Genomic DNA, 14,707 nt, shown 5'->3' on the forward strand with positions numbered 1-14,707 from the left:
CTCTTTTCCTCATCCTTTAACCATGCTCTATTTTCCCCATCCTTTAACCATGCTCTCTTTTCCCCATCCTTTAACCATGCTCTCTTTTCCCCATCCTTTAACCATGCTCTCTTTTCCCTTTTCCTCATCCTTTAACCATGCTCTCTTTTCCTCATCCTTTAACCATGCTCTCTTTTCCCCATCCTTTAACCATGCTCTCTTTTCCCCATCCTTTAACCATGCTCTCTTTTCCCTTTTCCTCAGCCTTTCACCATGCTCTCTTTTCCTCATCCTTTAACCATGCTCTCTTTTCCCCATCCTTTAACCATGCTCTCTTTTCCCCATCCTTTAACCATGCTCTCTTTTCCTCATCCTTTAACCATGCTCTCTTTTCCTCATCCTTTAACCATGCTCTCTTTTCCTCATCCTTTAACCATGCTCTCTTTTCCTCATCCTTTAACCATGCTCTCTTTTCCCCATCCTTTAACCATGCTCTCTTTTCCTCATCCTTTAACCATGCTCTCTTTTCCTCATCCTTTAACCATGCTCTCTTTTCCTCATCCTTTAACCATGCTCTCTTTTCCTCATCCTTTAACCAGGCTCTCTTTTCCTCATCCTTTAACCATGCTCTCTTTTCCTCATCCTTTAACCATGCTCTCTTTTCCTCATCCTTTAACCATGCTCTCTTTTCCCTTTTCCTCATCCTTTAACCATGCTCTCTTTTCCTCATCCTTTAACCATGCTCTCTTTTCCCCATCCTTTAACCATGCTCTCTTTTCCCCATCCTTTAACCATGCTCTCTTTTCCTCATCCTTTAACCATGCTCTCTTTTCCTCATCCTTTAACCATGCTCTCTTTTCCTCATCCTTTAACCATGCTCTCTTTTCCTCATCCTTTAACCATGCTCTCTTTTCCCCATCCTTTAACCATGCTCTCTTTTCCTCATCCTTTAAACATGCTCTCTTTTCCTCATCCTTTAACCATGCTCTCTTTTCCTCATCCTTTAACCATGCTCTCTTTTCCTCATCCTTTAACCATGCTCTCTTTTCCTCATCCTTTAACCATGCTCTCTTTTCCTCATCCTTTAACCATGCTCTCTTTTCTCTTTTCCCCATCCTTTAACCATGCTCTCTTTTCTCTTTTCCCCATCCTTTAACCATGCTCTCTTTTCCTCATCCTTTAACCATGCTCTCTTTTCCCCATCCTTTAACCATGCTCTCTTTTCTCTTTTCCCCATCCTTTAACCATACTCTCTTTTCCCCATCCTTTAACCATGCTCTCTTTTCCTCATCCTTTAACCATGCTCTCTTTTCCCCATCCTTTAACCATGCTCTCTTTTCCTCATCCTTTAACCATGCTCTCTTTTCCTCATCCTTTAACCATGCTCTCTTTTCCTCATCCTTTAACCATGCTCTCTTTTCTCTTTTCCCCATCCTTTAACCATGCTCTCTTTTCCTCATCCTTTAACCATGCTCTCTTTTCCTCATCCTTTAACCATGCTCTCTTTTCCTCATCCTTTAACCATGCTCTCTTTTCCCCATCCTTTAACCATGCTCTCTTTTCCTCATCCTTTAACCATGCTCTCTTTTCCTCATCCTTTAACCATGCTCTCTTTTCCTCATCCTTTAACCATGCTCTCTTTTCCTCATCCTTTAACTATGCTCTCTTTTCTCATCCTTTAACCATGCTCTCTTTCCCCATCCTTTAACCATGCTCTCTTTTCTCTTTTCCTCATCCTTTAACGATGCTCTCTTTTCCCCATCCTTTAACCATGCTCTCTTTTCCTCATCCTTTAACCATGCTCTCTTTTCTCTTTTCCCCATCCTTTAACCATGCTCTCTTTTCCTCATCCTTTAACCATGCTCTCTTTTCCTCATCCTTTAACCATGCTCTCTTTTCCCCATCCTTTAACCATGCTCTCTTTTCCCCATCCTTTAACCATGCTCTCTTTTCCCTTTTCCCCATCCTTTAACCATGCTCTCTTTTCCCCATCCTTTAACCATGCTCTCTTTTCTCTTTTCCCCATCCTTTAACCATGCTCTCTTTTCCTCATCCTTTAACCATGCTCTCTTTTCCTCATCCTTTAACCATGCTCTCTTTTCCTCATCCTTTAACCATGCTCTCTTTTCCCCATCCTTTAACCATGCTCTCTTTTCCTCATCCTTTAACCATGCTCTCTTTTCCTCATCCTTTAACCATGCTCTCTTTTCCCCATCCTTTAACCATGCTCTCTTTTCCTCATCCTTTAACCATGCTCTCTTTTCCCCATCCTTTAACCATGCTCTCTTTTCCTCATCCTTTAACCATGCTCTCTTTTCCTCATCCTTTAACCATGCTCTCTTTTCCTCATCCTTTAACCATCCTCTATTTTCCTCATCCTTTAACCATGCTCTCTTTTCTCATCCTTTAACCATGCTCTCTTTTCCTCATCCTTTAACCATGCTCTCTTTTCCTCATCCTTTAACCATGCTCTCTTTTCCTCATTCTTTAACCATGCTCTCTTTTCCTCATCCTTTAACCATGATCTCTTTTCTCATCCTTTAACCATGCTCTCTTTTCCCCATCTTTTAACCATGCTCTCTTTTCCCCATCCTTTAACCATGCTCTCTTTTCCTCATCCTTTAACCATGCTCTCTTTTCCCCATCCTTTAACCATGCTCTCTTTTCCCCATCCTTTAACCATGCTCTCTTTTCCTCATCCTTTAACCAGGCTCTCTTTTCCTCATCCTTTAACCATGCTCTCTTTTCCCCATCCTTTAACCAGGCTCTCTTTTCCTCATCCTTTAACCATGCTCTCTTTTCCTCATCCTTTAACCATGCTCTCTTTTCCCCATCCTTTAACCATGCTCTCTTTTCCCCATCCTTTAACCAGGCTCTCTTTTCCTCATCCTTTAACCATGCTCTCTTTTCCTCATCCTTTAACCATGCTCTCTTTTCCCCATCCTTTAACCATGCTCTCTTTTCCCCATCCTTTAACCAGGCTCTCTTTTCCTCATCCTTTAACCATGCTCTCTTTTCCCCATCCTTTAACCATGCTCTCTTTTCCTCATCCTTTAACCATGCTCTCTTTTCCTCATCCTTTAACCATGCTCTCTTTTCCCCATCCTTTAACCATGCTCTCTTTTCCTCATCCTTTAACCATGCTCTCTTTTCCCTTTTCCCCATCCTTTAACCATGCTCTCTTTCCCTCTCTCTCTCTCTCTCTTCCCTTTTCCTCATCCTTTAACCATGCTCTCTTTCCCTCTCTCTCTCTCTCTCTTCCCTTTTCCTCATCCTTTAACCATGCTCTCTTTTCCCCATCCTTTAACCATGCTCTCTTTTCCTCATCCTTTAACCATGCTCTCATTTCCCTTTTCCCCATCCTTTAACCATGCTCTCTTTCCCTCTCTCTCTCTCTCTCTTCCCTTTTCCTCATCCTTTAACCATGCTCTCTTTTCCCCATCCTTTAACCATGCTCTCTTTTCCCCATCCTTTAACCTGGCTCTCTTTTCCTCATCCTTTAACCATGCTCTCTTTTCCCCATCCTTTAACCATGCTCTCTTTTCCTCATCCTTTAACCATGCTCTCTTTTCCTCATCCTTTAACCATGCTCTCTTTTCCCCATCCTTTAACCATGCTCTCTTTTCCTCATCCTTTAACCATGCTCTCTTTTCCCCATCCTTTAACCATGCTCTCTTTTCCCCATCCTTTAACCATGCTCTCTTTTCCCCATCCTTTAACCATGCTCTCTTTTCCTCATCCTTTAACCATGCTCTCTTTTCCCTTTTCCTCATCCTTTAACCATGCTCTCTTTTCCTCATCCTTTAACCATGCTCTCTTTTCCCTTTTCCCCATCCTTTAACCATGCTCTCTTTTCCTCATCCTTTAACCATGCTCTCTTTTCCCCATCCTTTAACCATGCTCTCTTTTCCCCATCCTTTAACCATGCTCTCTTTTCCTCATCCTTTAACCATGCTCTCTTTTCCTCATCCTTTAACCATGCTCTCTTTCCCTCTCTCTCTCTCTCTCTTCCCTTTTCCCCATCCTTTAACCATGCTCTCTTTTCCCCATCCTTTAACCAGGCTCTCTTTTCCTCATCCTTTAACCATGCTCTCTTTTCCTCATCCTTTAACCATGCTCTCTTTTCCCCATCCTTTAACCATGCTCTCTTTTCCCCATCCTTTAACCAGGCTCTCTTTTCCTCATCCTTTAACCATGCTCTCTTTTCCCCATCCTTTAACCATGCTCTCTTTTCCTCATCCTTTAACCATGCTCTCTTTTCCTCATCCTTTAACCATGCTCTCTTTTCCCCATCCTTTAACCATGCTCTCTTTTCCTCATCCTTTAACCATGCTCTCTTTTCCCTTTTCCCCATCCTTTAACCATGCTCTCTTTCCCTCTCTCTCTCTCTCTCTTCCCTTTTCCTCATCCTTTAACCATGCTCTCTTTCCCTCTCTCTCTCTCTCTCTTCCCTTTTCCTCATCCTTTAACCATGCTCTCTTTTCCCCATCCTTTAACCATGCTCTCTTTTCCTCATCCTTTAACCATGCTCTCTTTTCCCTTTTCCCCATCCTTTAACCATGCTCTCTTTCCCTCTCTCTCTCTCTCTCTTCCCTTTTCCTCATCCTTTAACCATGCTCTCTTTTCCCCATCCTTTAACCATGCTCTCTTTTCCCCATCCTTTAACCAGGCTCTCTTTTCCTCATCCTTTAACCATGCTCTCTTTTCCCCATCCTTTAACCATGCTCTCTTTTCCTCATCCTTTAACCATGCTCTCTTTTCCTCATCCTTTAACCATGCTCTCTTTTCCCCATCCTTTAACCATGCTCTCTTTTCCTCATCCTTTAACCATGCTCTCTTTTCCCCATCCTTTAACCATGCTCTCTTTTCCCCATCCTTTAACCATGCTCTCTTTTCCCCATCCTTTAACCATGCTCTCTTTTCCTCATCCTTTAACCATGCTCTCTTTTCCCTTTTCCTCATCCTTTAACCATGCTCTCTTTTCCTCATCCTTTAACCATGCTCTCTTTTCCCTTTTCCCCATCCTTTAACCATGCTCTCTTTTCCTCATCCTTTAACCATGCTCTCTTTTCCCCATCCTTTAACCATGCTCTCTTTTCCCCATCCTTTAACCATGCTCTCTTTTCCTCATCCTTTAACCATGCTCTCTTTTCCTCATCCTTTAACCATGCTCTCTTTTCCCTTTTCCTCATCCTTTAACCATGCTCTCTTTTCCCCATCCTTTAACCATGCTCTCTTTTCCTCATCCTTTAACCATGCTCTCTTTTCCCCATCCTTTAACCATGCTCTCTTTTCCCCATCCTTTAACCATGCTCTCTTTTCCCCATCCTTTAACCATGCTCTCTTTTCCCCATCCATTAACCATGCTCTCTTTTCCTCATCCTTTAACCATGCTCTCTTTTCCCCATCCTTTAACCAGGCTCTCTTTTCCCCATCCTTTAACCATGCTCTCTTTTCCTCATCCTTTAACCATGCTCTCTTTTCCTCATCCTTTAACCATGCTCTCTTTTCCTCATCCTTTAACCATGCTCTCTTTTCCTCATCCTTTAACCATGCTCTCTTTTCCTCATCCTTTAACCATGCTCTCTTTTCCTCATCCTTTAACCATGCTCTCTTTTCCTCATCCTTTAACCATGCTCTCTTTTCCTCATCCTTTAACCATGCTCTCTTTTCCCCATCCTTTAACCATGCTCTCTTTTCCTCATCCTTTAACCATGCTCTCTTTTCCTCATCCTTTAACCATGCTCTCTTTTCCTCATCCTTTAACCATGCTCTCTTTTCCTCATCCTTTAACCATGCTCTCTTTTCCCCATCCTTTAACCATGCTCTCTTTTCCTCATCCTTTAACCATGCTCTCTTTTCCTCATCCTTTAACCATGCTCTCTTTTCCTCATCCTTTAACCAGGCTCTCTTTTCCCCATCCTTTAACCATGCTCTCTTTTCCCCATCCTTTAACCATGCTCTCTTTTCCTCATCCTTTAACCATGCTCTCTTTTCCTCATCCTTTAACCATGCTCTCTTTTCCCCATCCTTTAACCAGGCTCTCTTTTCCTCATCCTTTAACCATGCTCTCTTTTCCTCATCCTTTAACCATGCTCTCTTTCCCCATCCTTTAACCATGCTCTCTTTTCCTCATCCTTTAACCATGCTCTCTTTTCCTCATCCTTTAACCATGCTCTCTTTTCCCCATCCTTTAACCATGCTCTCTTTCCCTCTCTCTCTCTCTCTCTTCCCTTTTCCTCATCCTTTAACCATGCTCTCTTTTCCCCATCCTTTAACCATGCTCTCTTTTCCTCATCCTTTAACCATGCTCTCTTTTCCTCATCCTTTAACCATGCTCTCTTTTCCTCATCCTTTAACCATGCTCTCTTTTCCTCATCCTTTAACCATGCTCTCTTTTCCCCATCCTTTAACCATGCTCTCTTTTCCTCATCCTTTAACCATGCTCTCTTTTCCCCATCCTTTAACCATGCTCTCTTTTCCTCATCCTTTAACCATGCTCTCTTTTCCTCATCCTTTAACCATGCTTTCTTTTCCCCATCCTTTAACCATGCTCTCTTTTCCTCATCCTTTAACCATGCTCTCTTTTCCCTTTTCCTCAGCCTTTCACCATGCTCTCTTTTCCTCATCCTTTAACCATGCTCTCTTTTCCCCATCCTTTAACCATGCTCTCTTTTCCCCATCCTTTAACCATGCTCTCTTTTCCCCATCCTTTAACCATGCTCTCTTTTCCTCATCCTTTAACCATGCTCTCTTTTCCCTTTTCCTCATCCTTTAACCATGCTCTCTTTTCCCCATCCTTTAACCATGCTCTCTTTTCCTCATCCTTTAACCATGCTCTCTTTTCCTCATCCTTTAACCATGCTCTCTTTTCCCCATCCTTTAACCAGGCTCTCTTTTCCTCATCCTTTAACCATGCTCTCTTTTCCCCATCCTTTAACCAGGCTCTCTTTTCCCCATCCTTTAACCATGCTCTCTTTTCCTCATCCTTTAACCATGCTCTCTTTTCCCCATCCTTTAACCAGGCTCTCTTTTCCCCATCCTTTAACCATGCTCTCTTTTCCTCATCCTTTAACCATGCTCTCTTTTCCTCATCCTTTAACCATGCTCTCTTTTCCTCATCCTTTAACCATGCTCTCTTTTCCTCATCCTTTAACCATGCTCTCTTTTCCTCATCCTTTAACCATGCTCTCTTTTCCTCATCCTTTAACCATGCTCTCTTTTCCTCATCCTTTAACCATGCTCTCTTTTCCTCATCCTTTAACCATGCTCTCTTTTCCCCATCCTTTAACCATGCTCTCTTTTCCTCATCCTTTAACCATGCTCTCTTTTAAAATGTAGAATTGATATGTTTGATTCAAGTCTCCATTTCAACTAAAAATTGAAAAGTTAAAGAATAGGAACAAATCGAATAAAACTTTAAATGCACTTTAATACAGTTTGATTTGATTTAATCATATTCTTTAACTTTTCTTTTTGTTTGAGATGGAGACTTGAATCCAACATATTTTTTAATTATGAGTTTAGATACATTTATGAATACCATTATTTTTCAGTAAACACACAGTTGCTAAACATAGTGTGTAATATGTGACTTTGGGCTTTGCCTCAAGAGTCGTAGTTTTATATTATGGCAGAAATGTTCATTTAATTTTTATTTTTTATTTTTTTTAACTGATATAACATTTACATACGTTTTCAGACCCTTTACTCAGTACTTTGTTGAAACACCTTTAGCATCAATTACAGCATTGAGTCTTGTTGGGTATGATGCTACAAGCTTGGCACACCTGTTTTTGGGGAGTTTCTCCCATTCTTCTCTGCAGATCCTCTCAAGTTCTCTCAGGTTGGATGGGGACTGTTGCTGCAAAGCTATTTTCAGGTCTCCAGAGATGTTAGATTGGGTTCAAGTCCGAGCACTGGCTGGGCCACTCAAGGACATTCAGCGAATTGTCCTGAAGCAACTCCTGTATTGTCTTGGCTGTGTGTTTAGGGTCGTTGTCCTGTTGGAAGGTGAAACTTCTCCCCAGTCTGAGGTCTTGAGCACTCTGGAGCAGGTTTTCATCAAGGATCTCTCTGTACTTTGCCTCGATCCTGACTAGTCTCCCAGTCCCTGCCACTGAAAAACCAACCATGATAAAGGGTTAAAGATAGATTTTAAATCAACTTGTTGATTGTATTGAATATAGCCATGTTCCCCCTTTGTATCATTAATGTCCAGTGTAGGAAATCCTCATTGGTACCCTAGTTTATAGAAAAAAACAAATGTACTCTAAATCTCTACCCGAAAAGGATGGGCCACCTCTCTGAACCTGGTTCCTCTCTAGGTTCCTTCCTTCTATGGAACTTTTCCAGGCCACTTCTGCCTCTGCATTGCATGCTCTGGCATTTAGGCCGGATAACTTTAAGCACTTTGTGACAACTGCTGAAGTAAAAAGGGCGTTATAAAATACATTTGATTTATTGATTAATTGATAGATTGATTGACGTATCTGCCTGTGTTGTAATCCAGGGGTTGCTGAAGCCGTGTCTGGAGGAGATCAAACACGCCAGGAATGCCATCTTCAGCCCCTCCATGTTTGGCTCTTCCCTGGAGGAAGTGATGTCACTGCAGAAGGAGCGTTACCCCGACAGCCAGCTGCCCTGGGTCCAGACACGCCTCTCTGAGGAGGTCTTGGGTCTTAATGGAGACCAAATAGAGGGCATCTTCAGGTCAGTACCTACCTCTCACTCACTAACACTAGGGAGAGAGGTAGGGAGGGCGAGAGGGAGGAGGGGAAGTGGGGTAAAGGGAAGGAGGGAGGAGTTAGTAGTATTAGACATGCCTGTCAGTGAAGATCCTGGGCCCAGATTCACAAAACACTTCTTACGCAAAAACTTAAGAAGTTTCTTAAGAAAAAAAATAAGAAGTTCATAAGATAGTTCGTAAGTGCAATTCCTCAACATTATCTTACGGCTGCTGTCCCTGTACAGGGATCAACATCAGCGGACATCAGCGGAAATTTCAGAGTGACAACTAATAGTACTCGATACAACTCAAACTTTCATTAAAACACACATGCAGGGTACTCCATTAAAGCTACACTCGTTGTGAATCTAGCCAACATGTCAGATTTTTAAAATGCTTTTCGGCGAAAGCATGAGAAGCTATTATCTGATAGCATGCAACCCCCGAAATACCCAAAGGGGACGTAAACAAAATAATTAGCGTAGCCGGCGCTACACGAAACGCAGAAATAAAATATAAAACATTCATTACCTTTGACGAGCTTCTTTGTTGGCACTCCTATATGTCCCATAAACATCACAATTGGGTATTTTTTTTCCGATTAAATCCGTCCATGTATACCCAAAATGTCCATTTATGAAGCCCGTCTAATCCATGAAAAAGCACCGTTCCAAAACGCACCGTAATTTTTTTAAATTAAAAAAGTTACCTATAAACTTTGACAAAACACTTCAAACTCCTTTTGTAACCCAACTTTAGGTATTAGTAAACGTTAATAATCAATCAAATTGATCACGGGGCGATCTGTATTCAATAGCAGCACGTTTTGAAATCATGGTCCACATTCTCTCTTTCATAACTTCCTCTGGTGTGCTCGACGACAGGAAGTGCCTATTCCTCATTTTTATTTACCAAAGATTAATTTAAAATCAATTGACAGTACTGGCGACATCGTGTGGGAGCTGGAGGCATTGTAAACAGGGCCCTATCTATTTTCCCTTGCCATAGACAATACAGAGACTGGCGGAGGGATATTTTTTTTTTTTTTTTTGTGAACAGTTTTCCTTGGGATTTTTCCTGCTAAACACGTTCTGTTATAGTCATAGACATGATTTAACCAGTTGTATAAACTTCAGAGTGTTTTCTATCCACACATACTAATCATATGCATATACTATATTCCTGGCATGAGTAGCAGGACGTTGAAATGTTGCGCGATTTTTAACAAAAAGCTGCAAAAATTCGCAGCCTCTTTAACAGGTTTTAAGATGTAATGATTTTCTTACAAATTTCTCAAATATCTTCTTGTCGTTAGGCAACCGTTTTAGCTAGCTATCTAGCTAGCAATGGCAATCATGTTAGCATATTTCATACTGATATTACTGTTCTAAAACGTGTTCTTGGGTTTAAAATAATCAATACTGAAACTTTCAGATGAAGTTTGAGTGAATTAACATGTTCAATTGCTTTCATGAGCTTTTTCTCTCACTGCCCTGAGTTTAAGACAATGGTTTAGCTATCTTGGAATTTCATTTCCAACAACTTTATTTTCAAGAATCTAATTTCTTCTTAACTTTTTGCTTACAGAGAAACAGAAGAAATAGCGCAAGAACATTTCCAATAACCTTTTTGAGGAATAGTATGTTGCTTAACAAACATTTCGTTACACCCACAATATCTGCTAAACATGTGTATATGACCAATAAAATAGTTGAGGAAAAAAGTCAGTTAAGAAGAAATATCTTAAGAAGGTTTTGTTAATCTGGGCCCTAGTACTTAATGGAGACCAGACAAAGGAAGAGCAATACATGAATGAGCTAGAGGGATTGGTAAAGGGATAGAAATGCTGTGAGGAAGGAAGGAGGAGTCTAATGTGTTTCTGACCCCTGACCTCACAGGGTTCCAGGTGACATAGATGAGGTCAACGCTCTCAAACTGCAAGTGGACCAATGGAAGATCCCCACAGACCTGGAGGACCCACACATCCCAGGTAATACACACACTGTACACCAGTGATGGCTGGTGGCACTTTAAATGGGGATTACGGGTACATAGTAATGGCTATGCACCCTCCGCTAGCCCCAGGCCCTCCCCCTTCTCTCCCACCCTCCCCTAGCCCCAGGCCCTCCCCTCTTCTTTCCCACCCCACCCTCCCCTAGCCCCAGGCCCTCCCCTTCTCTCCCATCCCACCCTCCCCTAGCCCCAGACCCTCCCCTTCTCTCCCACCCCACCCTCCCCTAGCCCCAGGCCCTCCCCCTTCTCATCCCACCCCACCCACCCCTAGCCCGAGCCCCCCCCCCTTCTCTCCCACCCCACCCTCCCCTAGCCCCAGGCCCTCCCCCTTCTCTCTCACCCTCCCCTAGCCCCAGGCCCTCCCCCTTCTCTCTCACCCTCCCCTAGCCCCAGGCCCTCCCCCTTCTCTCCAACCCTCCCCTAGCCCCAGGCCCTCCCCCTTCTCTCCCACCCTCCCCTAGCCCCAGGACCTCCCCCTTCTCTCCCACCCTCCCCTAGCCCCAGGGCCTCTCCCTTCTCTCCCACCCTCCCCTAGCCCCAGGCCCTCCACCTTCTCTCCCACTCTCCCTTAGCCCCAGGCCCTCCCCCTTCTCTCCAACCCTCCCCTAGCCCCAGGGCCTCCACTTTCTCTTCAACCCTCCCCTAGCCCCAGGGCCTCCCCCTTCTTTCCAACCCTCCCCTAGCCCCAGCCCCCCCCCCCCTCTTCTCTTCCACCCTCCCCTAGCCTCAGGCCCTCTGCGGTGCTCTAATTCTCTCTGAATATGAATAGCCCCAACACCAAAGCATATTAGGAGCTGCAGCAGCAGGTCAACATGATTGGATGACCCACCCCCAGCACACACACACACACATTCCCCCCACCACACTGACACACTGAATGGGCCCGCTGCTAAACTACTGCAATTTTTATAAATAACAATCAAATAGATTTCATAGCAGAAAAGAAGGAGCAATCCTGTGTGGAGGTTGGCAGAGGTCATCATCAGTCACAACTCTATTACCAACACAGACATGGATGAGCACACACTCACACATAGAGAAGTGCGATGGTGTTCTTCTGGTCTGTTCTGTGTGTGATTAAGGCATTAGTGTCAGTGCGTAGAGGGGGGCTGTGTGTCTGACCAGTCAACTGTTTCTGTCTCTTGATTGGACTGTCAATGAATTTGTAAAAAAACTGTACATACAGATAGCTAGAGCCCAAAAATAACTATTTCTCACCGTCTCCCTTTTCCAATTCTACCCCTTTTCCCCTTCTCTCTCCCCCCTCTCTGCTCCCCTTATTCCCACCCCACCCCCCAACAACCCAAAAAGCCTCTCTGTTGAAGTTGTGGTACAGGGAGTTGGAGGAGCCGTTGATTCCTCATGAGTTCTATGAGGAGTGTATCACTCACTATGATGACCCTGAGGCTGCAGTCAACGTAGTGATGGGTCTTCCTCACATCAACAAACTGGTGCTCTGCTACCTCATACGCTTTCTACAGGTAACACACACATCATCTGCTCCGAACTCATCTTCTGTTCCAAATACACACTATCAACTTCAACATCACCCACTTCCTATAGGTAGCAAACACACACACAATCAAAATCACCCATCATCATCTCTCTCTCTCCCTCCAGGTGTTTGGCCAGCCTGCCAACGTGGTGATCACTAAGATGGATGTGAACAACCTGGCCATGGTGATGGCCCCTAACTGCCTGCGTTGCCAGTCAGACGACCCACGCATCATCTTTGAGAACACACGCAAAGAGATGTCCTTCATCCGCGTGCTCATCCAGCGCCTCGACACTAGCTTCATGGACAGATTGCTATAGCCCCCCAAACCCTGCTCCATCACCCGAGGCCAACGACACAGGACCCCTATCGCCCTGCTATAGCCCCCCCAAACCCTGCTCCTGTACGCCAGTCCAATGATACAGGACCCCTCACCTCCCTGCTATAGCCCCCCAAACCCTGCCTCTGCACCCCAGGCCAACGACACGGGACCCCAACCTCCCTGCTATAGCCCCCCAAACCCTGCCTCTGCAACCCAGGCCAACGACATAGGACCCCAACCTCCCTGCTATAGCCCCCCCAAACCCAACTCCTGTACCCCAGGCCAACGATACAGGACCCCCACCTCCCTGCTATAGCCCCCCCAAACCCTGCTCCTGTACCCCAGGGCAATGACACGGGACCACCTCCTTCCCCCTCCCTGTTATAGCCCCCCAAACCCTGCTCCTGTACCCCAGACCAACATCATCGGACCCCAATCCCCTTCCCTGCTATAGCCCCCCACTTTTAACTTCTCAACCAGAAACAACCACACAGGACACCCCCCAACTTCGACTGTACCCTTAAACATCCCAAGGTCCCACCGGCCCCCCAGACCCTGCTATAGCCCCCCAACAATAACTGTACCCCCGACCAACTAGTTGGGACATCCCCCAACTCCAACTACTGCCCACTAAACCCAGCTATAACCTCCCAACTTCAACTACTGCCCATTAAACCCAGCTAGAACCTCCCAACTTCAACTACTGCCCGCTAAACCCAGCTATAACCTCCCAACTTCAACTACTGCCCATTAAACCCAGCTGTAACCTCTCAACTTCAACTACTGCCCATTAAACCCAGCTGTAACCTCCCAACTTCAACTACTGCCCGCTAAACCCAGCTATAATCTCCCAACTTCAACTACTGCCCACTAAACCCAGCTATAACCTCCCAACTTCAACTACTGCCCATTAAACCCAGCTGTAATCTCCCAACTTAAACTACTGCCCGCTAAACCCAACTAGAACCTCCCAACTTCAACTACTGCCCGCTAAACCCAGCTAGAACCTCCCAACTTCAACTACTGCCCATTAAACCCAGCTATAACCTCTCAACTTCAACTACTGCCCGCTAAACCCAGCTATAACCTCCCAACTTCAACTACTGCCCACTAAACCCAGCTATAACCTCCCAACTTCAACTACTGCCCGCTAAAACCCAGCTATCACCTCCCAACTTCAACTACTGCCCGCTAAACCCAGATATAACCTCCCAACTTCAACTACTGCCCACTAAAACCAGCTATAACCTCCCAACTTCAACTACTACCCACTAAACCCAGCTGTAACCTCCCAACTTCAACTACTGCCCCGCTATAAACCTCCCAACTTCAACTACTGCCCACTAAACCCAGCTATAACCTCCCAACTTCAACTACTGCCCGCTAAACCCAGATATAACCTCCCAACATCAACTACTGCCCATTAAACCCAGCTATAACCTCCCGACTTCAACTACTACCCAATAAACCCAGCTATAACCTCCCAACTTCAACTACTGCCCACTAAACCCAGCTGTAACCTCCCAACTTCAACTATTACCCACTAAACCCAGCTATAACTTCCCAACTTCAACTACTGCCCGCTAAACCCAGCTGTAACCTCCCAACTTCAACTACTGCCCGCTAAACCCAGATATAACCTCCCAACGTCAACTACTGCCCACTAAACCCAGCAATAACCTCCCAACTTCAACTACTGCCCGCTAAACCCAGCTATAACCTCCCAACTTCAACTACTGCCCACTAAACCCAGCTATAACCTCCCAACGTCAACTACTGCCCACTAAACCCAGCAATAACCTCCCAACGTCAACTACTGCCCATTAAACCCAGCTATAACCTCCCAACTTCAACTACTGCTCATTAAACCCAGCTGTAATCTCCCAACGTCAACTACTGCCCGCTAAACCCAACTAGAACCTCCCAACTTCAACTACTGCCCGCTAAACCCAGCTAGAACCTCCCAACTTCAACTACTGCCCATTAAACCCAGCTGTAACCTCTCAACTTCAACTACTGCCCGCTAAACCCAGCTATAACCTCCCAACTTCAACTACTGCCCGCTAAACCCAGCTATAACCTCCCAACTTCAACTACTGCCCGCTAAACCCAGCTATAACCTCCCAACTTCAACTACTGCCTACTAAACCCAGCTATAACCTCCCAACTT

The 14,707-nt window shown here is 44.7% G+C and overlaps 1 protein-coding gene across 1 annotated transcript in view; it reads left to right on the forward strand.

Annotated features, from left to right (window-relative positions):
• LOC110523013 (rho GTPase-activating protein 39-like) overlaps positions 1-14,302 on the forward strand; it is a 187,976-nt gene extending 173,674 nt beyond the window's left edge. Inside the window, exons 11-14 of the mRNA XM_036978529.2 lie at positions 8,492-8,691; positions 10,606-10,697; positions 12,032-12,201; positions 12,341-14,302. Coding sequence (XP_036834424.2) covers positions 8,492-8,691; positions 10,606-10,697; positions 12,032-12,201; positions 12,341-12,535 — 657 coding nt within the window. The 3' untranslated portion in view covers positions 12,536-14,302. The remainder of the gene's footprint in view (positions 1-8,491; positions 8,692-10,605; positions 10,698-12,031; positions 12,202-12,340) is intronic.
• The last annotated feature ends 405 nt before the right edge of the window (positions 14,303-14,707 follow it).

This window comes from Oncorhynchus mykiss, chromosome 5, assembly GCF_057628025.1.
Source record: "Oncorhynchus mykiss isolate SJ-2025 chromosome 5, ASM5762802v1, whole genome shotgun sequence".
Lineage (NCBI taxonomy): Eukaryota > Metazoa > Chordata > Actinopteri > Salmoniformes > Salmonidae > Oncorhynchus > Oncorhynchus mykiss.